This window comes from Eschrichtius robustus, chromosome 5, assembly GCF_028021215.1.
Source record: "Eschrichtius robustus isolate mEscRob2 chromosome 5, mEscRob2.pri, whole genome shotgun sequence".
NCBI classification, from domain to species: Eukaryota; Metazoa; Chordata; class Mammalia; order Artiodactyla; family Eschrichtiidae; genus Eschrichtius; species Eschrichtius robustus.
This window is the reverse complement of record NC_090828.1, coordinates 7672843-7697734: the sequence shown is the minus strand read 5'-3', so window position 1 is coordinate 7697734 and position 24892 is coordinate 7672843. Positions and strand designations below refer to the sequence as shown.

Below are 24892 nucleotides of genomic sequence, written 5' to 3'. Positions count from 1 at the left end.
CCAGGGCTCACCACGTGCCCTCCCACCTCCCTGCCAGATGCCCAGTTGGCCTCAGGAGGCTCGACACCTCCCTGATTCCATGTGGCCCCCAAGGAAAAGAGGGCAAAATAAAACTTGTGTTGGCTTCCCGCATCCCAGCACGAGTGGGGACGTTCATACCAGTTCTACAGGACTGGTGGGAGGCGGCACTGAGAGCTGGGGACGAGGGCCCAGGGAGCACTTGCCCCTAGAGAGGGAGGCCTCCATTTCCCCAAAGTGCTGGGGGGGGAGGTGTGGCCTACTGATGATCAACAGCCTTTCTGTTGCCAGCTGCTGCCCTGCTGTCCCCTGAGTGAGGACTGTCACTACATCTCCAGGGGACATCGTGAGACTGGGAGGGCAGGAGGCAGGCAGAAGGCATCCCCCACGGCTCGGCTGGTGCTGCAGTGGGCTCAGCGTCACACACCCCCACCGCCCGCTGCCAGCAGTGCCTGCAGGGGGCGCCATGCTGGGGGCTGGGACCCAGCCCAGAGAGCCGAGGGTGGTAAGGGGGGACAGCGGCGGAGGGCGCTGGGGCTCTAGATGGGGCCCCACAAGACAAGGCCTTCCTTCCTAGAGAACAGAGAGACTAGGACAAACATCCCCCAGAGAGCAGGCTCCGTGCAGCTGGCCATGCCCCAGCCCGAGGTACCCGTAACCCCAGAGTGCAGGACTGGAGGTGTCATCTCTTACTCCAGAGCAGAAAGCTCTGCTGCCTGCTGCCTTGTCATCTCTGGGCCCCAGGGGACAGCGTGGAAGAGAATCTCATCACAGGTGACTCGGGCCCAGAGGAGGGAGGCAGGGTGCCCTGGTGGGAACGTGGACAAACATCCTTTGTTTACCGCAAGAGACACGGGGTTTGTATTTGGTCTCCGGTCCTGCCCAGGCACAGGACAAAATGTACAAGAAACCAAGAGGGGTCAAAGCTGATGATCACTTAATCTCATCATAAGAAAAGCATTAAAGGAAACTTTATACTCCACACCTATTAGCGTGGCTGAAATTAAAAACAGTGACAACACCAAATGATGGTGTGAATGCAGAGAAACTGGATCCCTCATACATTGCTGGTGGGAATGCAAAGTGGTGCAACCACTGCAAAACAGCCAAACCTGGAATCAGCCCAGAGGTCCTTGCACATGAGAATGGTTAAACACGCTGCGGGGTCCACTCACCCCGGACACTGCTCAGCGGCACAAAGGAGTCGACAGCTGATCCTTGCTCGGGTGAATCTCCAGGGAATTAGGCTGAGTGAAAAAGGCCAGTCCCAAAGATTGCATGATTCCACTCATGTAACTTATTTGAAATGACAAAATTTTAGAAATACGGGACAGGGATTAGGGACAGAGGGTGGGGTGGCTATAAAGGAGCAGGTGGGGTTGGAGCTGTTCAGTACCTTGACTGTGGTGGTGTTTACATGAACCCACGCATGTGATAAGATGGTACAGAACCTACACAATCACAAATGTGCACATGTAAAATGGGGGAATCTGAATAGAAATGTGAAAATCTGTGCATTATAACATTGGAGAAGATTGGACGAAGCATACAAGGGATCTCTATTATTTCTTACAACCACAAGTGAATCTACAGTTATGTCAAAAATTCAAATTAAAAAAGGGGACTGGGAATTCACTGGACTAAAGATTAATCTTGGAGTAACAAAACTTTAACCTACGGCCTGGTCAAAGGAACTGATTCATTAATTAAGGGCCTGCCCAGGAGTTAGTCTCTCCTGACCTGTAGCCAAGAATTTTCCGAGCACAAGACTATGCAGGGGACAGAGGCAGCTATGGGGGCAACTCGCAGAGGCCAGGAAGGATGCCCCTTAACCTGGCATGTCCTCTGAGAGCTAGAGTTTCACCTGGGTCAGCGTGGTGAGCGGGTGGAAGAGCAGGTCAAGGGAGGAGGAGAGGGCTTCCCTGGTGGCGCAGTGGTTAAGAATCCGCCTGCCAACACAGGGGACACGGGTTCGAGCCCTGGTCCGGGAAGATCCCACATGCCACGGAGCAGCTAAACCCGTGCGCCACAGCTACTGAGCCCGCGTGCCACAACTACTGAAGCCTGCTCGCCTAGAGCCTGTGCTCCGCGATGAGAAGCCCGCGCACCGCAACAAAGAGTAGCCACCACTCGCCGCAACTAGAGAAAGCCCGCGCACAGCAACGAAGACCCAACGCAGCCAAAAATAAGTAAATCAAATAAATAAATTAAAGAAAAAAAAAGGAGGAGGAGCCCAGAAGCTCTGCCTGAGGGGAGGGCACACTGGGGAGTGGTGCTGGGCAGGGGGATGCTGGGGGCCAGGGCACTTTGACTCGGGGGGTGAGGTGGCCGCGTGGCGAGGGCCTACCGTGGTCCGCTGGAGTGGGTGGGGCTGGGAGGTACACGTTGTTTTCTTTGAAAAAAATTTCTTAATTGTGGTAAAAGACACGACATAAAAGTTCCCATCTTGACCACTTCTAAGTGTCCAGGTCAGTAGTGTTCATCTATTCACATTGTTGGCCACAGGTCTCCAGAACTTTGTCATCTTGCAAACCTGAAAGTCTGTATCCATTACACAAGTCCCCAGTCCCCATCCTCCCAGCTCCTGGCAGCCACCATCCAACTTTCTATTTCTATGCATTTGACAACTTGAGATACCTAGTGAAGTAGAATCACACAGTGTTTGTCTTTTGGGGACTGGCTTATTTCACTGAGCATCATGTCCTCAAGGTTCATCCATGTTGTAGCAGGTGTCAGACTTTCCTTCCTCTTTAAGGCCGAATAATATTCCATTGTATAGCTATATCGTGCTTTCTTCATCCATTCATCTGCTGGTGGACGCTTGAGTTGCTTGCACCTCTTGGCGATTGTGAATACTGCTGCTACAAACGTGGGTGACCAATACCTTTTCTAGATCCTGCTTTCAGTTCTCTGGGATACATACCCAGAAGTGGGATTGCTGGATTGCAGGAATGTTTTGAACCCAACCTGGGGCAACTGAAACCTCTTAGCTCCTTATCAGAAGCTACACCTGTGAATGTGCCTTGCCTGTGGGGAGAAGAGACCCACCCCTGGCTTCCATACCTGTCCAAGGGAGCAGAGGTCAACTTCAGGTACAGGGCACTGGTCCCACCCCTGCCAGCCCTTTACAGGCACCTTCCACACACACACACACACACACACACACACACACACACACACACACACACACACACACACACACACACACACACACACGATAACGCTGGTCCAGCCCAGCCCTCAGTAATTGGAGACACACACAAGGCCCCCACTCTGCTGTCACCCAGCCCCACCCTTTTCCACAGCAGGAGAACCTTAGGCCCAGGCTCCAGGGCCCCTCCTCTCCCGCCACCAGCCCCGTGCCCGCCCCACCTGCCCAGGCCAAGACTGGTGAGACGCTGAGTGGATGGCAGGGCAGCCAGACCACCCCACGTGTCTCTGTGCCTCAGGGCATCAGGAAGGCAAACCCCAGCCCCTGGCCTTGGCTGTGTGCTTCCAACCGCATCTCCCTCAGCACCCAGAGCCAAACCAGGCCATGCTGACTTTCAGAAACTACTGAACACAGGAGGTGAATGAAGGAGAGATGGTTCTCCCACAGGACTTGGTGAGCAGAGAGATGGGAGTGGCCCCCATCAGGACCTTGCAGATGTTCCTCAGGCAAAGGGCCTCTGCCCCCTAATCCCCACCCCACCCTGAAGAGCCAGCTGGGGACCATCCTGTGAGCGAAGGACCTGCTTCCTTCAGGACCCCTGTGCACTCAGCCACACCCCGCCACTTCCCTCTGGCAACATGGCTTAAAGTCATAGGTCAGGAGCAGGGGCAGGGGCAGGGGCAGGGTGTGGCCACCTCGGGCACTGGGAGGGACACAGAGCCTTTTACAGCAGGGACAAAGTCCTCCCCTGATTTAAGCCCTGACAGCCTGTACTGCAGCTGATACCCTGGTGTCCCAGCCTTGCCCGAGAGCCACGTCCCCAGGGTCCCCGCCTTGCCGCCCTCCGCCATCGCACAGGCATGCAGGGGGCCTGGGTGCTGCTGCTGCTAGGCCTGCAGCTACGGCTGTCCCTCGGCTTCACCCCAGGTAATGAGGCGCCTCCCAGCCGCCCCCCGACACCGGGGGCTCCCCAAGGCTGACCTGAGTCCACTCTCCCCTTGGCCAGTTGAAGAGAAAGACCCAGCCTTCTGGAACCGCCAGGCAGCCCAGGCCCTGGATGTTGCTAAGAAGCTGCAACCCATCCAGACGGCTGCCAAGAATCTCATTCTCTTCCTGGGGGACGGTGAGTGTGCTAGGCCTGTCCGTCCCATCGCCCTGCAGCCCTGAAACCCTGGGCTGCCGGCAGACACAGGGTGGCCCTGGGGACTCAGGCCTGACACAGGGTGTACCTACAGGGATGGGGGTGCCCACGGTGACAGCCACTCGGATCCTAAAGGGGCAGATGAATGGCAAACTGGGAGCTGAGACGCCCCTGGCCATGGACCAATTCCCGTACCTGGCTCTGTCCAAGGTAAGGGCTGAGTGGCCTCAGGGTGCTCTACACCAGAAGGGTGGGTGTGGGGCTAGGGAGCATGGCAGGAGGGAAGGTCCCAGGAGGGCTGGGGCTGAGGTAGGGCCCGGGTGCAGTGAGCATGGGCCCCAGGGCCTGGGTCAGGATCTGGGTGTACACCCACAAGCAGAGCTGAAAGCATCTCTGCCCCCAGACATACAACGTGGACAGACAGGTGCCAGACAGCGCAGGCACGGCCACTGCCTACCTGTGCGGGGTCAAGGCCAACATGAAGACCATTGGTGTAAGTGCAGCTGCCCGCTACAACGAGTGCAGCACGGTACGTGGCAATGAGGTCATGTCTGTGATGAACCGGGCCAAGAGAGCAGGTAGGCTTGGGGCCAGCTTTGCCGGTAGGGACAGGCTCAGAGACCTCAGCGGCCCATCCTGACCTCTGCCACCCCCAGGGAAGTCCGTGGGAGTGGTGACCACTACGAGGGTGCAGCATGCCTCGCCAGCTGGTACCTATGCACACACGGTGAACCGTAACTGGTATTCGGACACGGACATGCCCGCCCAGGCGAAGAAGGAGGGCTGCCAGGACATCGCCACGCAGCTCATCTACAACATGGACATTGACGTGAGACGTGAGGGGCAAGGGGCGGGGCAGGGGGCGGGGCGGGGGTGGGTCCCACACCCGCCGCAATCCCAGGTCCCCCACGGCCCTGGGACCTGGCAGGGTCTCCGTGGCTTTGGGGCGTGGGGCGCAGTGTAGAAGTTACATGGGGGGACAAGCCATTCCCACGGACCTGGCTGGGACGCTAGGGGCTGTCTGAGGACGGAGCAAAGGGCCAGCCCGGCTCTGAACCCACCTGCCCTAATCCCTGGCCCCAGGTGATCCTGGGTGGAGGCCGAAAGTACATGTTTCCTGAGGGGACCCCAGACCCTGAGTACCCAGGCGATGCCAGTCAGAACGGAACCCGGAAGGACAGGAAGAACCTGGTGCAGGAGTGGCAGGCCAAGTACCAGGTGACGCGGGCTCGTGGGTGCAGCGGGTGCAGCAGCGCAGGGGCTGCAGGGTGTCGGGCTATGGGCTAAGGCCTGGTCCTGCCCCTCCCAGGGCACCCAGTACGTGTGGAACCGCACGGCGCTCATTCAGGCATCTAAGGACCCCAGTGTAACACACCTCATGGGTAATGACCCCACCCACCCCACTGTCCTCCCCCCGGGAATGGGATGGGTGCCATTGGTCCTCCTTGCTCCCTAACTTGCCGGTCACTACTGGTCCCCTTTCCCACAGGCCTCTTTGAGCCAGCAGACATGAAGTATGAGGCCCAGCGAGACCACACCAAGGACCCATCCCTGCAGGAGATGACAGAGGCAGCCCTGCGTGTGCTGAGCAGGAACCCCCGTGGCTTCTACCTCTTCGTGGAGGGTGAGTGGCAGCCCCTTGATGAGCAGAGGAAGGAAGGGGGCAGTCGGGGCAGATGTGGCGTCTTATACGTGACCTTCGTGCAGGAGGCCGCATTGACCACGGTCACCATGAAGGCGTAGCTTATAGGGCGCTGACCGAGGCGGTCATGTTCGACAATGCCATTGCCGCGGCCAGCCAGCTCACTAGGGAAGCGGACACGCTGATCCTCGTCACCGCCGACCACTCCCACGTCTTCTCTTTTGGCGGCTACACGCTGCGTGGAAGCTCCGTTTTCGGTAAGCCCAGGGAGAGGCGCAGGCGCTTTTTCCGAAGTTACACGGCAGAAATTGCTCTGAGCCAGTTTCCTCATCTGCCAAGTGGGGCAGTAACAGCAACTGCCCTGCACGGCTCTGGTGAGGAGTAAGCCAGTGAACAGGCAAGAAGTGCCCGGGCGCAGCACACAGGAGGCGCACGGAGGGCTGGGGTCAGTGGGGTCACCGGGTCCCCTCCTCCCTGCAGGGCTGGGTTTTGGCAAGGCCGCTGACGGCAAGTCCTACACCTCCATCCTCTATGGCAATGGCCCGGGGTACGCGCTTGGCGGAGCCTCAAGGCCCGACGTCAACGACAGCGAAAGCAGTGAGTGCAGAGGGGGCTGCGTTGGGGGCGGGACCCCGGCCGGGAACTCACGGGAGGGGGAGCCCGACCCCCGCCCGCCCGCCCTGAACTCCCGCCCTCCGGTCAGGTGACCCCGCGTACCGGCAGCAGGCGGCCGTGCCGCTGGGGAGCGAGACCCACGGCGGCGAGGACGTGGCGGTGTTCGCGCGCGGCCCGCAGGCGCACCTGGTGCACGGCGTGCAGGAGCAGAGCTTCGTGGCGCACGTCATGGCCTTCGCCGCCTGCCTGGAGCCCTACGCCACCGACTGCCGCCTGCAGCCCCCCTCCGACGCCGCGCACCGGGCCGCCTGCCCGCCCTCGCTGGCGCTGCTGGTCGGGGCGCTGCTGCCGCTGCTGCTGGCGCCCGGCCCGCGATGACCCGCACCCGCCCCGGGCCTCGGGGGCTCCTGCTCCCGCGCCAAGAGCCCCTAGCCCAGGCCCCACCCGAGCTGCCACCTCGGAGTCCCCACCCCCGCGTCCCCCACCCGGCCCTCCGCCAGACCTTCACCTCCCAGCGATAAGGAGTCTCGGCCCCCCGCCCTTCATGGGCCCGGACCACCCTGGAGGCTGAGGCCCTGATTTTCCTGTGACACCCATAGTCCTCCTCCCTGCCCCCAACCTCGGTGGCCTAAGATTCTGTGCTGTGCAGCCCGGGACCCCAGGAAAGGCGGGGGCTTGGACCACGCAGTCTCCGCTCAGCACCCATAGCCCTGCCTGCGGACCAGCGGGGGAGCTGTGGGTTCCAGGAGGGACAAAGCAATTGTCAAATAAACTGTTATACAGTGTGATGCCAGGAGTGATATGTTCTAGGCAGAAAAGTCCTTATCAAGTGGGGGCAGAGTGTGTGTCTGCGTGAGGGGTGCGGGGTGAGTCACATCAGGAGTCAGGGAGGGGCTGCCTGAGGAGCTGACAGCTGAACAAGGACCAAAGGAAGTGAGCGCTGGAGCGATGCAGAAGGACAGCGGTGCAGGGGCCCTCAGGCAGCGGTGGCAGGCGCGGGTGAGGCCAGTAGCAGGATCACAGCTGGAGGGAGTGGGGCAGGTAAAGAAGGTAGAAGCTGAGGGACCAGGAAGGATGGGGGCGGGGTGCAGAGGGGGAGGAGTCTGAACTTTATCCAGAGTTTGGGATGTGATTGGAAGGCTTTGAGCAGGGGCATAACAGGACCTGACTCTTAGAAAATATCCTGCTGGGTATAAAAAAAGAAAAAAAAGAAAATATCCTGCTGGCTACTGAGGGGAGAAGAGTCTCTTCTGTTTCTTTTGTTGTTGTTGCGGGTTGTGAGGCAGAGGTGGGAGCTGGGAAACCAGAGAGAAGCGCAGACTCCTAACATTTCTGACCTCTGCCTGAAAACACTCCTGAGCGCCCACTCCAGTATAACTACGCTGACTGAGTATCTAACCCACCCCAAAGGGAACATTTCAAAGAATTTTATAAAGGTGAAGACAGCCATATTTTCTGACAAATTTTATAAAATTACAAATTTCTTTGTACATTCACAAAGTTGCAAGGAAGCATTTTGCTCTCACTAGAAATGTTAATATGACAGTATGCTCCTCTATTTACTAAAATTTTGACTTAACACTGTAAAACATCGATTTGAAGGCCAGGCTCTCAGGGCAGTTTACTTCAACTCTGGGTTTTAGTGGCTGTCCCAAAGCTATGGAGCTGAATGGCGGAAGGTTGTTTATGTTTCATAGATGGGTTCAAAACCCAAGGAGACTCTACATTTTCAAACTACAGGTTTAAAAACAGATTACTCTGGAATTAGTGATTATGGTTGCACAACTTTGGGTATTCGAAAAAACCACGGTATTGTACACTTTAAAAGGGTGAATTTTATGGCATGTAAATTAAACCTAAATTACAAACAGTTTCTGTTTCCAAGTTTTTAAAAAATGTGCAGGTATGAGGGGTTTTATCAGTCAATTAGTGTTGGACACAAAATCATGTGTCCATGGAAACATTCTCAAGCATCAGTTCTAACATATTTATCTTGAAGGGGCAGGTGCAGAGAAAGTGTGTTTATTTTTTTCAAGCTTTTTATTGGGTGCTTAAGACTGATAGCTGTTGATAAAAGAAATTTTCACATATGGAGGTATGGGGAAGTCATTCTGGCTTATACATGAGTTAGCTTGAATTTTATGCTTACTAGAACAGCCTGCCTGTGGCCTATCAAACATACATTGTACATCTACTTTAATTATTAAGAAAAGGACACATTGACCAGGCATAAAGAATGTCCAAGTTAAAAATAAAAATTAAATTCCCCCCTTCTTGAGATGCCAGTGTTGGTCCTCCTTCCATGATAAGACTCCCTTCCCAAGTATGGCCAAGGCCATACTGACTCTCTGTGTATGCGCTGATCTTGTTGTTTTGAAACCTTGAAGGAATGTATCCCTGACTTGTTTGATGTTCTTTGTTCTGACAAGATATAAAACTGTGCTGAAATCCATGCTTCTCTGGAACAGTTTCTCAGAGTAATCTGGAGGCTGTCTTCCAGGGTATAGTCCTCAGTTTGGCTCAAATAAAACTCTTTACAATTCCTATTATGGATTGTTTATTGATTATTTTGGTCAACATGCTTGTCACCTGGAAAAATATCAGCACATTGGTCTTTAAGAAGGAAAGGAAGTTAGGAAGAAAGAGGGCAGGAGGACTGATGACAGCTCTCTTCAATACCTTGCCATAAACATGGCTCGTTCTGTGGGGTTGATCTGGAATGTTTTCATGGTCACGCCCAATCTCATCACCAAGTATCTATCATAAAGCTTCTCCTCTACTCGGACAATCTTGGTTTTTGAAAGTTAACACCACTGATGGCTCCTACAGCATTTTATGTGCCCTCAAGGTTTCTAGTTCTTCCCTGCCATGGTTGACCATGGATGGGCCAGTGAGTGAGTTTTGCAGGTTCTGCTGCCACTGCAGCTTTTATCATCTAATATCCTTTAAAATCAAATCCGTTCGGAGTAGCTGTCCCATCAATGGGTGCACTTATGTTGTTTTCCGCACATGACATTGTTTTTATTAAACAAAGTATGAAATGTTGGAAATATATCTTCCCTGCCCTATCTTTCCTTTAGTGGCTCACACAGAAAAAAAAAAAGTGGTTTGTGTATTTGATTATCGGAATGGAATCTAGCAAATACCTTAAGCTGCGACGTGTAGAAACATCTGTACTTTCAGCCAACTAACTGTATAGCAAACCTCCCACACTGGGTAATTTGCTCTAACATTTTTTGTTTCAGTCTAGAGCAGTGTTTTCTCTACATCTTCCAAAGGTATTTGCCGGCAAAGAAATGCCTTTCAGTTTGTCGACAGATCATTTTCTGTTCATCGTTTCTGCCATTGTTACTGCAGCAGAAAGAATAAATGTTTGCCTGGTGGTAAGTGTTTCTGTCTTATTTTATCATGCAAGAAACTTTAAAAGAGCCTTCCAAATATTCATCATTGCTTAGGGAAATATCAAAAATCACGTCACTTTAAACATCCCTGGGAAAAAACTGCGGGGTTTGTCTTCATGTTCTGAAAACTTAGTTGCTCACCAGGGGAGTTTCCTGCTGTTATTGACGAAGACCTCAAGGCGCCCAGAGCAAGCTTCTCCAGCGATGATGGATGTGAGGGTGCTTCAAACAGTTTGGTTTTGTTTAATGTTTTATATTTGGGGCTGACTTCTTGTCAGGTCTGTACCATGGGTGATGCAGAGTGTGTGTCAGGAGGGAGGAAGTGTCACAGCTGCCACTTCTGTGGTTGCTCACCTGGTGTGGATTATGGGTGTTATTTGTAGTTTCTTTACAGGATTTTTTGGTAAGCCACTTGATTGGGAGGGTTCGTTTGTTAAAAACTAGATCATATAATCTATAAATCTACTTAACTAGACACTCTCAATTCTACTAGGTCGCAATCCACCGGAAGTGAGCAAATGAGGAGGGGACGCTGTGTCAGCCCCCCGCCTGCAGGGCCCACATTCTCTTCCCCAGGACACCTGAGAACCATGCTGGAGGGTGGGTGCCCAGTCGAAACCGTTGTTGATGAAAAATTCATCAATAGTGATCTAAAGAAGAAATAGAGAATTTTTTTTGAGCCAACTGAGGATTATAACCCGGGAGAGAGTCTTTCAGAAACCTCTGAGGACTGTTCATACACATTTTTGAGATAAAGGATCGGACGTTAAACTCACACACTGGGGTTTTACACAAAGTTGACCTAAGATACATAGTCCAGACAAGCACATACAAAGTGAGCAACAGGTCACCGTGACCCCTTACAGGGTTGGGAAAGAAGTGTAATCTTGTACGGAGTTACATTGCCGGTGTCAGAAAAGATAAAAAACAACACCGATCTTCATGATAGAGCAGGCGTTCGCACCTTTGAGCAGGCCGGCTTCATGTATAATGCAGGTGCACGCTGCACGTTAGGGAGGGCCCAATATGGGCAGGGGGTGTGTTATGCTTAAATTGTCTTCTCCCGCCCCAAAACATAAATTTTATTCCATCAGGATGAAGACAGCAGCACGGAGCTAGACATTAAACAGGAACCGTGCCGACTGCCCAGGGATGTGGCACAGCTGCCAATGAGAAAAAGCCTGGGAGACCCCAGCTCACACTAGGCCCTCTGGAAGGCCCAGCATCCCGTCACCCAACCCCCTGAGACTCCGACGGGAGGTCAGGCGTGCTTGGGCCCCGGACAGGACTCTTAGGCCAAACGACTCCCTGTGACCACAGGTGCATCACTCCCTGCAGAGCTCAGACTGGGCCCTGGGGGGCGCCTTAGGTTCAGTCCCAGCCAGACCTGCAGCCCCACCCACCCCCAGCTCCTGCAGCCCCTGTGACCCCCTATCCCATGCTGGACACCAAGCCCCGCATGGCTCTGGTGGCTACACAGGATGCTTCATGATGGGTAAAAACAGGCGCGCTGCCTTGAAGCCTCTCCGGAGGCCTCCCATGGGATGCCAGATGGGCCCTCCTCCTGACCTTGGGGCTGACATTACCATCTGAGGCTGTTACCCACCCCCTGCTTCCGGAAACAGGTCTCCCCACCTGGTCGGCATCTGCATGACAGGCTCTTGCACCTTCGGGAATGCTCCCCCAGTCCCGCCTCCAGTGGGGAGGGGGGGGAGGGGCCCAGAGACCTGCAGGAAGCTGTGCGGTGTTTTAAATTGCACCCTTTGATCTAAGGTGGCCCCAGGGCCTGCTTGCTCCAGCTGAACAGAGCTTTAGGGCTCTTCGCTCCGGACACACACACCAAGCCACAGCCCAGGGTCCCCTGATCCGACCCTGCCTCCAGGGATGCCAAGCCTGCACCGACGTGCTTGGCACTGTGCCTGGGGACCAGTTGTGTGTCTCTGGAGCTGCCCCTCAGGAAGGAAACAGCCGCCCCACTGTCCCAGATGGTGAGGCCGCCGTCCTCCCTCAATGTGGGGGTGTCCAGGTCCCGTGCCCTGTTCTGGCCCTTTCTTTGCTCACCAGACTTGCAAGTTCCTCATTATCAGCCAGCAGGGCACCCCCTCCTCTCCCAGCCCGGCCTGGGCTCCTCAGGTGAGAGGGAACTAGCCGCCTGCAGACCTCCCCACGCAGACCTCTGTCAGCAGTGCCCACGATACTTTGGTCTCGCAGAAAGGTAAGAGGGTTTTTTATGATCATTTATGCAAAGTAGACAAGGAGAGATGCAGCTTCACAGCACCATGTGACAGCAGCTGGGGGAACCTGAGCTGCCTGAGCCCAGTGAATCAGCCTGAGCCGCTGCCAGAGGCTCGCTCCCAGGTCCGGGCGCAGCTGAGGTCGCGGGAGCAGGTGCCGCCTTTTTCCCCTCTGTCCCGATGAGCTCATGCTGGACAGCAGCCTGGCTGGCGGGGGCCCTCAAAGGGCTGGAGCTGAGGGATGAACGGTGCATGCCCTGCAGGGGGCGCCTCCCACCCTGTGCGGTAAAGCAGGCAGGGCAGGGAGGAGGAGGTGGCACCCGCAGGCCTGGATGGGGCGGGCCCTTGTTTAGGACAGCAGACCACAAGGCAGAGGGCGAACTCAGCCAGAGACACGGGGCAAAATGAGGGACACCCCCATACCGGTGGGAGGGACCATGGCCAGTGGAACCTGTGGGACAGCAGCTCAAAGGTGGGCTGTAAACAAGTGAGGGCTGAGAACCCCACCCGGGCCAACAAGGAGCCCCCAAATGAGCCATAAGGCATGTCCCGTGAACAGCACTGGGGACAAAGGCTAGTGTCGGGCCTGGGGGGAAAACTGTCTGCAGGGTCGGGAGCCTGGGGTCCCCTTTGACCTCACGGGGCAGGGATCCCACCAGGACACCAGGGCTGGAGGCCAGCTCACATGAGGGCTCTGAAGGAAAGGCCAGGCCAGGGTGCAACCAGCTTTCCCCAAAGGCAAGGGGGACTCGGGACGTAGGATCCCAGCGCCTGGCGGTTTGTGAGGCCAGGACGGTGGCCCGGTGGCTGCTGCAGGGGTCAGCTCTCCTTCTCAGCCTCAGGGTGAAGTACACGCCGTTGAGGTCCCGCTCAGCAACCTACCGTCCAAATTTGGGATCTCCTCCAGGAAAAGGGAGGCTATAGAGCAAGGACTTCTTTGGGGAGGATGGGCTGCGTTTTCATATTGTTCTGAAGCCTTCAGCAATCCTATGAAGGAATTATAAATAACGTGCCGGAGGCCTGCATTTTTCTGGAAAATGTTCCCAAGGACTGGCTCACGTGGTCACCTGCTGCGCAGTGACAGATACCTGGCTCCAAAGCGGAAAGTGTCTCAGTTTCTCCAGAGGTCCCCTGGGACCCCTGCAGGCTGGGGTGGTGACAGGCGTCTGTGTCCCCTCGCAAGGGAAGCAGGAAGGGGGAACACCACTGAAACAAAAATGGACTCTAAGTGGTGGGAGGTGGCAGAATTCACATCCATAAAAAATGACCCCTCCTCTGCAGTCTCTCCTGGGACGTGGGGTGGAGAGGGGAGGCATGACTGCCAAGGTCCCACTCAGTGATGTGCCATCCAGATTCGAGTCCAAGCTCCTACACGGGCTGTGGAGACAGGGGAGGAAGCCGGACTCTCAGGCTCCGCCTGCTGCCCTGTCCTGTCTGCTGCAGGGTGGCCCGGGGGGCAGCCTCAGGGGCACAGCGCTCAGCCTCTGGACAGGCCTGGAGCTGGCAGGGGGAGCAGGAAATTGCTCTTTTTACTAAGTCCAGGGAAAGGGGGTTCCTCAAGCCAGTTTAGGGGAGGGGTGAGGTGCCCTGAAGGGGAGAGAAGGAGGCAGTGAAAGGGGCCCCCCAGGAAGCAGACCTGCAGTGCTGTCTCTGACTCCACCTGCTCCCTGGGGAGGGAAGGAGTCAGGGTGCTGCCCAGCATGGGGGGTACGGGCCAGCCCACCCAAGGGGGAAGGAGGAGGAGCCCAAGCCCCCTGAGAACCCACCCCCAGAGGTGTTTGCTCACGGAGGACCCTGGAATTCCCAGCATATCAGGAGTGAGGGCTCAAGTCATTTAAAAATATTGCTTCTAGGGCTCCTCACAAGCTGGGCTCCCCAGGGCGCTGGGCACCTGGGTCAGCATAGAAGCAACCACGCGGGTGGCAGGAACTTGAATCTGGGCTCCACTGAACTGGTTAGAAAGGCTTGGGGGACAGGGCTGCTCGGTGACACCTTGATGGCACTGAGGACTCAGTGTGGGGCTCTCGCTGCGGAGGCGGCCGCTGTGCAGTCCTGGCGGGAGAGGGGCTCACACCCATCCACCACAGGCGGGCCCACCCCTCAGACACACCCCCGGGTCCGCCACTGATGCTCCTGGGGTCCAGAGAGGGTGAGGGGGAGAACCACTTGCCAAGGTCACCCAGCAGTGACCCCCCCAGGCTCACGGCTCGGGCTCAAAGCCGTGGATGGCAGAACCACGAGGCCCCGTGCACGAGGGCACACAGGCGGAAGCTTAAGTGCAGTTGTAAACCATCCCCGAGCTCCTTTATTTCCCCGCCATTAAATGCTTAGTTGAAGACTGCTTTCTGTCATCCCAATAAGCTCCGCTCAGAGGATGACTGCTGCGCGGTGAGCCAGCCCCGGGGATGGATGGAGTCAGCCCTGCAACGACCTGCCCTGAGGCTGCTTCTGGAGTCACTGCACAACCGGAAGGGCCTTCACCACTGCACTCATGACCCCTCAGCCAACACAAGGGAAACTGAGTCCACATGGGCAGCTGTGCCGAGCCGGGTCAACTCCTAACCTCAGCACCATCACGGTCAGCGGATCCTCAGCTCGGCTGCAAGTGCAGGGCCTGGTAGACAACGAAATGGCCGGCGTCTATGCTACGTGCTCGGCTTCCTAACAGAACTTGCTGAGAGGGGATGCTGAGTGTAGTCTGGACACCCGGAGCTCCAGAGGACCCGGCAACCAAGACGCGCCCATCAGCGGACACGAGCAGTGTGACCCTGGGCAGGCACGTGACTCCCCCGAGCTCCCTGTCTGTAAAAGCGGCTGCCTCTGTCCTCTGTCCAGGCTCGCTGCAGAGAGGATGCTCTCAGGTTCTGTCTGGAAAAGCATTCTGGGAACCAGTGGGTGACACACATGTCGCAACCGTGCCCTGCAGGGCCACCCCGTGGCTCTGGGTTCCTGGGTTGTCTGAACGTTGTGGGCCCTAAGGGCCGGGACTCTGTCCTTGGTACGCCCTTGGCTTGCGCTCCCTCTGACTGGCTGGTCTCCCTCGGTCCTCCCCAAAGATGTGAGGAGCCCTGCAGCCCCGGGTAGCGGTGACATCACCACCATGAGCCCAGCAGGAATCCGTCAGGCGGAGGGGTCTCTGGTGGCCTCACGGCCTGGCATCCACAACCCTGCCAGAAGGGTGGGTGGTCCCCAGCTGGGACACACGCTGGGCATCAGGCCCCGGGCCGGCAGCTGAGGCCCCCAGGCTTCCCAGCTTCCAGCTCAGCACTAGCCTCGAGGCCAGGAGCCCCACGTCCTATCCCAGGGGCCCACCTTCCCCCACATGCCCGACCCCACTGGCCCCCTCCGCTGGGCACAGACGGAAGGGGGAGGAACTTAGCCCCAGGGGTACCTGGGCTTCGCTGCACTTCCTGCTGGAGTCTCACACTACGGGTCCCCCAACCCCAAGGCCTCCCCTAGGCTGGCAGGGAGAGAGGAGGCATCAGTCTTGGGTGGAGCTGGGCAAAGCAGGGAGCCGGGGCAGGGACCAGAGCGCTGGGCCTGATGATCACCATTCCAGCCAGGGTCCCAGGCCAGAGGCAGGGGGTGATGCACCGCGTGCAGAAAGTCCCCGACCAGCAGGTGGGTGGCAGGTCGAGACAGGGAGCTAGACTTTCTTTCTGCCCTCACTGCCCGGAGGACACGGTACGTATGTGCCCAGCCCGGGGGGAAAGAGGCTTCAGGAGGAAACCAAGATCCATAAACACAGCACCAGGAGCCCTGAACACAAGGGCCCTACCTCCCCCGACAGGCAGCTCTGAGCAGGGCTCTGCGCCCTGGGCTGATTAGCGCAGCCTCTACCGTCTGTCCCCAAGGAAGAGCCCCCGCCCCGGGGACCTCGGCCACTCCCGCTCCCGCTGGCTCCCGGGGCGTCCTTCTCCGTTCCTGCCTCTTCTCTGCGGAGCCCCACCCTCCGCTGTGGCCTGATCAGTGTGGCAGGTGCGTTTTCTGTCCCCGCTCCCTCAGGTTGGTGCATCCAAGGCTCAGATAACAGGGACTTCTTCTTAAACATCCCTCAAGGCTGAGAGGCAGACAGACGTTATCTGAGCATAAAGACAGGGGCTGGACTGGCAAGAGGTTGACCCCTGCAGTGGGAGATGGGGACAGGCCACACGTACCGGGCAGGGCTCAGGGAGTGGCTGATTTCTCTAGGCCACCCCTGAAGTAAGAGAAACAGACCGGAGCAGGTAGGGCCGGCGGCCTCAGCCCTGCAGACGCCTGGGATCCCCCGGTGGGGCTCCTCCCTCCCCCTGCCCTCCCACCCTGGGCCACGCCTGGAGCCCCCCTCGGGACCCTGCCCCCACCACTCCTCTCCTTCTCTCTTCCCAGGAGCTCCTGCTCCAGGCTGGAGGGGACGCCTCGAGGCCACACATCACCGGTCCCCCTTCTCCAAGAAGCTAAGCCAAGGCCTAGCCTGGGCGTGACGACTGGCTGGGGGACACTGCAGAAAGTCCTGCAGGGGTGAGGGGGGCACCACTCTGGACATTCAGGAGAAGTTAAGTCCCAGCGTCATGCTGGGGTGTAGGTCACTGGGCTTGGTGTTCTGGCCCCCATGAGGCTGGTCCAGGGGCACCCTCAGAACCGTGCAGGGGCCTCGGCAGGACTTTGGTGGAGGGCGGAGTGGGTGCTTGGTGGGAAAGACAAGAGCTGGGGAGGTGGGACAGAGGCAGCCCAGCCGAGGCCACCAGGAGGGGACACAAAGGTCTTCTCTAGGGTCTCATTCTGTTAAGGGCCTGAGCCTCCCCGGGGAGTTCATCCAGTCCCACCTGCTCTGGGGGCCCCTGAGGAGGCGGAGGCAACAGTAGAGCAGCTTTATTGACCTGACTTAGCAGCGAGAACACAGCGAAGGCGGGGCCTGTACAATCCAGCCTGGTCTGGCTCCCAAGAGCCTAGTCTGGGGACCTTAGCGTCTCTCCCCCAGGCCCTCCTGGAGCCCAACTTCACCCCTGTTCTGTCTGGGTCCCTCCCAGATTGGGTGCTGGGTCCTGGAGGGGCTGGGGAGGCGGATGGCACCCGGAGTGGACCAGAGCCGGGTCCATGCCTGCCCCGGCCGCCAGCGAGAGGCAGTTCGTGCAGGGAAGTAAGGGCGTGCAGGTGGGCAGCCAGGCTCACCACACAGAGCACTTGTGGGCAGGGTTCATGGGCGAGTCCTTGGGGCAATGGAAGGCCCGGCCGAACTCCTCGAACTGGGACACGCTGCCCAGCACCCTGGGGCAGGGGAGAGACCCACAGAGTGTGTGGCACAGGCCGCCATACCCCAGCTGTCCCTCCCCACCCCGACCCGCTCCCACCCCAGACACAAGGAGGGGACGAGGCCCAGGTGGGCAGGTGGGCGTACCTGTAGTGCTCAGGTGCGTGCTTGTCGGTCAGCACCTGCAGGTAGATGGACTGCGACCGCCGCTTGATGCACCAGTTCTGGGCCAGGATGGGGGTGGAGGGGAGGAGCGGGGACATGGGGCCAGGCGCCCACTGATGAAGCCCTGCAGCCACCCCCCTGCACACTAGGCCTCGATCCCCCACCAGAACCCACAGGGCTCTCTGAGCGGTGGCTGATGGGAGACGGGCTGGAAGCTGTGCCCCCTCCCCCCCTCCCCCACTGGCCCCCGCCCGCACACCTGGGCAAAGGCGATGAAGAAGAGCTGATTGTGCGTGTACTTGAGCCGGTGCAGCGGGTGCTCGGGGCCGTGCTCGCGCACCCACTTCTGATAGGCCTGGGGGTGCAGAGCATGGAGCTGCGGTGCCCACAACGGGGCCACCTGGCACCCTCCACTCAGGCCCTCACCCGCCCCAGCTCTGCACACCACCCACCGTGCTGAGCCCCCCGGACCCCTGCCTTCTTCCCTGCCCAGAAGGCTAACCTCAGGCAGGTGCCACCCCCTCCAGGCAGCCCTCTTTGCTCTCCTGGAAGGCGGGGGGCCTAGGAGTCCCTCTTCCAGTGGACACTGTGCCCAGCACAGCACCTCCCCTCCAAGACCAGAGCTCAACAGGACGGGGAGGGAGGGATGACTAGGTCTCTAGCCCAGTCCTCAGCGACCCCCACCACTCCTCCCTCGGGGATCGAGGGCCAGGCAGGGGCAGCTCACATAGTAGGCGAGCTTGAGGCCGCCCATGTCCGCAATGTTCTCTCCAAGTGTGTGCTTCCCATTCACCTGGCGAGAAGGGAAGAGGTTGGAGGCTGCCCAAGGCCTTCTGGCCTCCTTCGGGCCTTTCCTCCCTGGGCCCTGCCTCCACCCACCTCCCCTCTCCCGGAGGGTTTGGGTAGGACTCCCCCACTTTGTGCCCCACGTGCGTGTGAGTCTGTGCGAACTCATTCCCTCGCCCAAGTCAGTGTGCACGCAGACCCTGGCAGGTGTGCGCGGAGCTCGGCGCTGGGTTTGTTCAGGCACGTGAGCATGCATGGAGGCGTGCACGCTCCTTGTCTGTGCTGGCCAGGCCTGAGGGGCCCAAGGGGCAGCGAGGGGGCCTCACCCGCTGGTTGTAGACGGTGAAGTTGTCGTAGAGGTGGACGATGCACTCGGCCTTGCGCAGGAAGCGGCTGTGGGAGTCCTCTGTCCACCAGTGCAGCAGGTTGCCCGAGCGGTCATACTGGCCCCCTGTGAGCGGCAGCGGGGGCGGGCCGAGACTGGCCTTCACCGCAGAGCCCGGCTGGGCACCAAGGCCCTCCCCACCCACCAGCCAACAGGCACAGGGGGGCCGCGGGGCCTCCATTAGCCCTCACCACCCTGCCCGCCACTGCCTGTCCTCCGCCACCCCTCAGGCCGCCCGCAGGCCTCACCCCAGTCATCGTAGCCATGGGTCAGCTCATGCCCGATGATGGTGCCAATGCCCCCGTAGTTCAGAGACCTGGGCCCGTGGCAGCAGCGTCAGGCCCCAGCCTCACCCGCCCCCTGAGAGCCCCGCCGAGCTGCTGCCCAGGCCTCAGGAGGCCCTGGCCAGGCCACGAGGTAGCCCAGGGAGGCCAGTGTCCGCACGGTCCCAGGACGCTTGTGCCTCAGCTTCCTCGTGGGGTATGTAAAAGGGGCCAGTGATACCTGTGCAGCTGCCTTTTAGGAAATAACATCTAACAGAGCTGGGCTGTGGGGAGGAGACAGGGTTGGAGGGAGACAGGAGGGAAACTGAGGGCCCCCACGTGGGATTTGGCCTTTTTCCTCATCACTAGGATTGTTCCAGTTTTGCAACACCCCAAGAAGCCTCAAGCCAGGTAAGGGGGGGGCGGGGGGGGACTCAGGACATTTAAAAGAATGAAAAAAAAACAAAACAAAACTACACCTTTTTCTAAATAACCAAAGGTGAAGTGGGACTATGGGGACCCACGGTTGCAGCTGTCATCACTGTGGTGCCCAGCCCGGGCACGGGGCCATCTGAGCAGTCCCCACCCACCCCGCAGAAAAGGCCACGGCCAGGTTCCCTACTCACTGCGGAAAGTCAGGGTCGTACAGTGTAGGCTGCAGGATTCCAGCGGGGAACACTGTAGGGAGGGCATGGTCAGCGGGAGACGGTCCCCACCTCCAGGCCCTGCCCCCTGTCTGGACACACCCCCTTACCCATCTGGTTCTTGTTGGGTAGATAGTAGGCATTGAGCGCCTGTGGGGGGAGGAGCCACCTGTGGAGGGAGGCTGGGGTCAGCTGGGGGGACCCACACTCCCTCCACTACAACCCCTACCTCCTCGTCTCCTCCTCCTTAAAGGATGCCCTGGTGTCCCAGCCTACAGCTGTATCCTGGGCCTCCCCCAGGCTGATCCCACACCCTGACAGCCCCCACTCGCACCCTGTGCAGGCCCGGTCCTCACCTCCCACCAGCATGTCTGTGAGGCGGTTTGCCCCATCAACCTCCTGGCGTTGGTAAGGAACACTGTCCCCGTGGCACCCCATGGCACCCCTGACCCCCCAGCTCCAGGCCAGGTACCCACGTGGACTTGTCCACCTCCTGCCGGATCTTCTTGACGGAGAGCTGGATGCTGAAGCGGATGCTGTTCAAGATGTTCTTGAAGTAGGTCTTCTCATGGACCTCAAACTGCACGGGCGATGGGCAGCACTCAGCGGCAGGCCGGGGCAGGGCCAGACCAGCACCCAGCAGGTCCCACGCCCTCCCAGTGTCCATCAGCTGAGGGCTGTGGCTCCTTCTCTGTGGTGGTGTTGGTCTCCATGGGGGACCATGGGCCTGGAGAAGCCTGACGGGTCAGGCTGGGTAGGGCAGGGGCAGGCCCACCTCATACTCCTTGTCCACAGCCTCGGGTTTGAGCAGGAAGTCCGGGTAGCCCACCATCACCATCATGTACTGGAGCTGCAGGCGAGAGGGTGGTGAGTGGGCCAGGGCCTCAGGAGATAGCCTTCCACCCCTCTAAGGGAGAAAGCTCCAGGGCCAGCATAGGGGTGGGGCTCAGGGAAAGAGGAAAGCAGGCTGGGTGATGCCAACTCCACAAGAGGCATCTTTGTCTCTTTTGTTATCCCAGCACGTGGCACACAGTAGGCACTTAATATGTGATGTGGAACCAACAAATGGGAAAAGGGTCCCACGTCACCTTGGCCCGAGCGGCCGCCTTGGTCTCAGCATCCATCCAGTCCAGCTCCTCCAGGCGCTGGCCCAAGATGTACTTGATGTCTTCTACCAGCTGCTGTACCTGCAGGGTCAGGGGTCAGGAATCAAGGGTCAACCCAGGAGGCCTTAGCTCTGAGCCCCCAGCACCTGGAGTAAGGGGTACCCCCTAATCATTCAGCACCACGTCCTAAGGCCAGGACTTGCTGCTCGGTATTCCTAAGGCCATCCCACTGAGCACGGCAGAGCAGGGAGGGCAGGAGCTGGGTGGGGAGAGGGTCCTGCAGCTGACAAACCAGGTAGGCTTCCTGGAGGAGGAAGCCTGGTGAGGAGTAGCCGGGAGGCTCAGAGAGGGCCGAGCCCTCAGCTGAGCCCGGTGCCCTTGGCTGCAGGGGGATGTGCGGGGCTCCCCATGCTCCTCATGCTTGGACCAAGGCCATGCAAGAACTTCATGCCCATCTCAGGACCCGCACCCCTACCCTCAAGGCCAGGGCAGCCTGACCTTGGCCTTGCTGGCAGCTGAGAAGTGCTCATGTACAAAGAGGGCACCGAGCGCCATGCCAAAGTGACGGTTGGCCTGGCCCAGGCAGACACGGGCCAACTCCTGTGGCTTGTCGCTGCCCTCCATCTCCCGTGCCAGCTCGTGCAGGGCCTCTCGGAACGGTGGGGACAGGTGCTCGCTCAGGACCACCACCACGCGCCACACCAGGTAGTTGTGTAGGATCCTGAGGGCCAGGTGAAGCAGCTGGGTGTCCCGACAGGCTCACGTGCGCGGGCGCCCCGGGCCCCAGCCCCCAGCCCCCAGCCTAGGGCGGGACCAAGCATCTGCACAGGACTGAGGGTCATTCCAGGTACTCCCAGCCCCAGTCGGGGAGGAGGGCTGGGCCCACACGCAGCAGACCCACCTCAGGCCACCGAGCAGAGCACCTGATGCTGATGGGGCACGGGCCAGCACTGATTTCTGACTTGCCGTGGGGTGGGAGAGTGGGCACTTGGGGTGATTGCCTGCCTCAGAACTGGCCTTGAGAGGCCTCAGGTCCTTCCCAAGCGGGGCAGAGACCAGGGAGGCTTTCCTCAAGGTGGCCCTGGGGGAGCAGAGTTGCGGCCACAATGTCCCCTTCTGACTTCAGATTCACGCAAGCCTCACCATCCCCACATGAGGAAACCGCAGCTCGGGAAGCTCACAGCTCTGCCCAGGGTCGCACAGAGTAGGTGGGACAGCCAGGTCTGAACCTAGGGGTCTGGACTCCTTTTCCGGTGCTCCTCGCCTGATTCCCCAGAGTGGATGGATACCGGACAGAGGTGGAGGCAGAAATTCAAAGCTCTCCAAGCAGATAGGTCTGGGATGCAGGGGAGGGGCCTGGGGGGCAGGCGGGTAGCAGGCGGGTGACGGGCAGGTGTACCTGCGGGGTGTGGAGCGGATGAGCTGGGACACCTGCTGCATATAGTCTGTAGCCAGAAGCACCAGCTCCTCATCCTCTGAGAAGTCCTCCTGGAAGATCTGGTCCAGTAGCCACTTCCACCGCAGCTGTGGGACCACGGATGGGCACAGTGGGGTGGGGTGGCAGGGACCACAGAAGACAGGGAGGGGGTCAGGCAGAGGCAACAAGAGGACACGTGAGTCCATGGCCATGGAAGGCCTTGCTCGTCCCTGGGGAGGGGACAGCCCAGGAGTCCCAAGATCAGCGCCTCCCCCACCAGGGCTGGGTCGCACTCACGTGGGGGGTGATCTTCTGCAGCTGCCCCAGTGTCACCTTGTTGTATACGGAGCTAACACCTCGCCGGAGGTCATCATACTCTGACACTGTGATCTGGGGGATGGAGGGCGGAGCTGACCACGCCCTGCCCCGTGCTCCCCGCCCCCGCACGCAGCAGCCGCCCTGCTCACGTTGGCCAGCTGCTGCTCCAGCTGCAGGATCTCCCGGGCCTTCTCCTCCACAGCCTCAGCACCCAAGAGGCTGAGCAGGCGCTCCATGAACACCCGGTACGCTGCCAGGATCTGCACCAGGAGGGGCACGGCAAGGATGCAGTCCGGTGCCAGGCCCTGGTCCAGGCCGCCCGGAGTCCCAGGCCTTCCCTGAACCCCATCCCATGCTCCCACACCTTCTCACTCTCCTCATCCTGAGCTAAGTACAAGGTCCTCTCTGGCAGGGTGAGCCCATCCTGGTCAATCTGTGGAGAGAGGTGGGGGACAGAGATCAACTCTCCCGGCTCCTGCAAACAGACTGCATTCCCATCCAAAAGGGCAAACTGAGGACACGCCAGACATCCACTGTCACCAGCCCGGGGAGCATAAAGACAGTAGCCCCTCCCTCATTCCAGAGAAGCTGGTCTAAGCCCACACAGCTGACTGGCCTAGCCTGGGGACAGAGGGGGGCGCCGCCCCTACCTTTCCTCCTGTAATCCTGTCCTTTCCCTACCCGTGAGGGGCACTCTCGGGGCGCACTGACACTTGGTCCCCCGCCCCGCAGGCATTCCAGCCCTCCCCAGCCCGACAGGCCTGTCACCACAGCCCATCAGTACACCCCTCCCTCCGAGCTCTCACCGCTGCCAGAGGGCTGGGAAATTGCGGCTCCCGCGGCTCTGCTAAACACCGCAATTACTCGAGGGAAATTACTTGCGCCCTCCTCCCGCGCTCTGCCGGTGCGCGCTCCCTTCCATTCCTCTACCCTCCCCTCCCCTTCCGCACCGGTCTTCTGGGCGCATAGGGAGCGCGGGGCAGGCGTGCCAGGCCGAGGCACCCCTAGTTCCTAGACGCTTGTGGGGTGCCCGGTGCGGGACGGGGGGGCGCACTCACGCGGATGACGTAGCGCGAGGAGTTCCTGTCGTCCAGACTGACGGTGAGCGAGAAGAGCGCGGCGGCGCTGTACACGCCCTGAGCCTTGTACAGCAGCCGGTTGAGGTCCCAGGGCGCCGCCGCCCCCGGGCGCTCCGCCGCGCCACCCAGGTCCCAGCCCCCGCAGTCCTCGATGACCTCGAGCATGGGCCGCGGGCCGAGCCGTTCGATTTCACCCATGTCCAGGCAGGAGCGGAAGAAAGCGCGCACCTTGCGCTGGGCTGCGCCGCCGGGCCCACCCCCGGACCGCGCCAGCAAGCGCCGCAGGCGCTCCTCGTTCTGCTCGCCGATGGCCGCGATGGTGCCGTAGGTGAGCTTGTCGTCCGGGATGGCGTGGCGCCGCAGCCAGCCGCCGCACGCAAAGGAGTAGAAGTCCTGGCACGGGTCTATGCTGGCGTCCAGGTTGGAGGCCAAGAAGCGGGCGGCGCGCGCGAAGGCCTTTCGCTCCGGGCAGCCCTCGGAGCAGGTGGCGCCGCCCGCAGCTCCCGGGCCCAGGTACTTGAGAGCCAGCATGGCGGCCAGGATGGCACAGAGGCCCGCGGCGAACACCAGCCCCGACAGCAGGCACACCTCGCGCCGGTTCCAGCGCGGCAGCCCGGCCCGGGCCCCGGGGGCGCTGCGCCCCGCACTCAGCGGGAAGCCGGGGGGCAGCGAAGTTCCCCGCGCGCCTCCCCCACCGCACCGGCTCACGTACTTGACCTCCTGGAACTCGTCGTAGTGTGCTGTCATCGAATACGGGGCCTCCATGGCGCCGCGGGCACCACCGCGCAGCCCTTGGCGATCTCCGCTACAGGATGCTCCTGGCCGCCAGGCTCCTAGCGGGCCTGCGCATGGTCCCCCCGGGCCGTAGCTGTGGGAAAGGTAGATACAGGCTCAGAAGGGTACTGGGGCTCGACGGGGTCCACGAGCACGACGAGGAAGGGCACAGGCCTAGGTCCAAAGGCTGGAGGCCACCCCGAGTCCCCAACAACGAGTGGGCCTGGGGCCTGGCCTCCCTGCGCCACTCGGAGAACGAAGGAAGGGGACGGCTCTGAGTGGCCACCATCTACCACACTGCACAGTGGGGTCCTTTAACCTCCCCTCTCCCCGCACACATATGCCCGCCGCAGGTTTGGGAGGCCCGTAATAAAGCAGGGGAGCACCGAGCATGGGGCCTGGCATGTAGCAGGCCTTCAATGAAAGGCTGTTTCTCTTCTCTTTGCATTTCTTGTTCCGGACCTGCTACAGCCAAGGCCAGGTGGGGGGAGGGGGAAAGCGGAGGCAGGGGAAAGGAGGTGCG

General features: G+C 59.5%; 2 protein-coding genes across 3 annotated transcripts; one reads left to right on the top strand and one right to left on the bottom strand.

Annotated features, from left to right (window-relative positions):
* Nucleotides 1–4029: 4029 nt before the first annotated feature.
* Nucleotides 4030–6945, top strand: ALPI (alkaline phosphatase, intestinal). Its single transcript, XM_068543659.1, has 11 exons — nucleotides 4030–4096; nucleotides 4176–4292; nucleotides 4405–4520; nucleotides 4714–4888; nucleotides 4967–5139; nucleotides 5394–5528; nucleotides 5620–5692; nucleotides 5800–5934; nucleotides 6018–6209; nucleotides 6433–6549; nucleotides 6656–6945. Exons 1-11 carry the CDS (start codon nucleotides 4030–4032, stop codon nucleotides 6943–6945), a joined length of 1590 nt encoding a protein of 529 aa, XP_068399760.1.
* Nucleotides 6946–17349: 10404 nt separating this feature from the next.
* Nucleotides 17350–24360, bottom strand: ECEL1 (endothelin converting enzyme like 1). 2 transcript variants are annotated; one of them, XM_068543735.1, is made up of 17 exons: nucleotides 23575–24360; nucleotides 22881–22949; nucleotides 22666–22776; nucleotides 22496–22588; nucleotides 22181–22305; nucleotides 21280–21502; nucleotides 20764–20862; nucleotides 20451–20525; nucleotides 20152–20255; nucleotides 19786–19844; nucleotides 19658–19709; nucleotides 19017–19084; nucleotides 18710–18834; nucleotides 18325–18390; nucleotides 17857–17952; nucleotides 17580–17656; nucleotides 17350–17449 (listed from the first exon to the last, which is right to left on the bottom strand). In XM_068543735.1, the coding sequence occupies exons 1-17, from the start codon at nucleotides 24358–24360 to the stop codon at nucleotides 17350–17352; spliced, it is 2328 nt and encodes a 775-aa protein (XP_068399836.1). The 2 variants fall into 2 exon arrangements, with proteins under 2 accessions (XP_068399836.1, XP_068399837.1); XM_068543736.1 differs by having other exon boundaries at nucleotides 20158–20255.
* Between the last annotated feature and the right edge of the window lie 532 nt (nucleotides 24361–24892).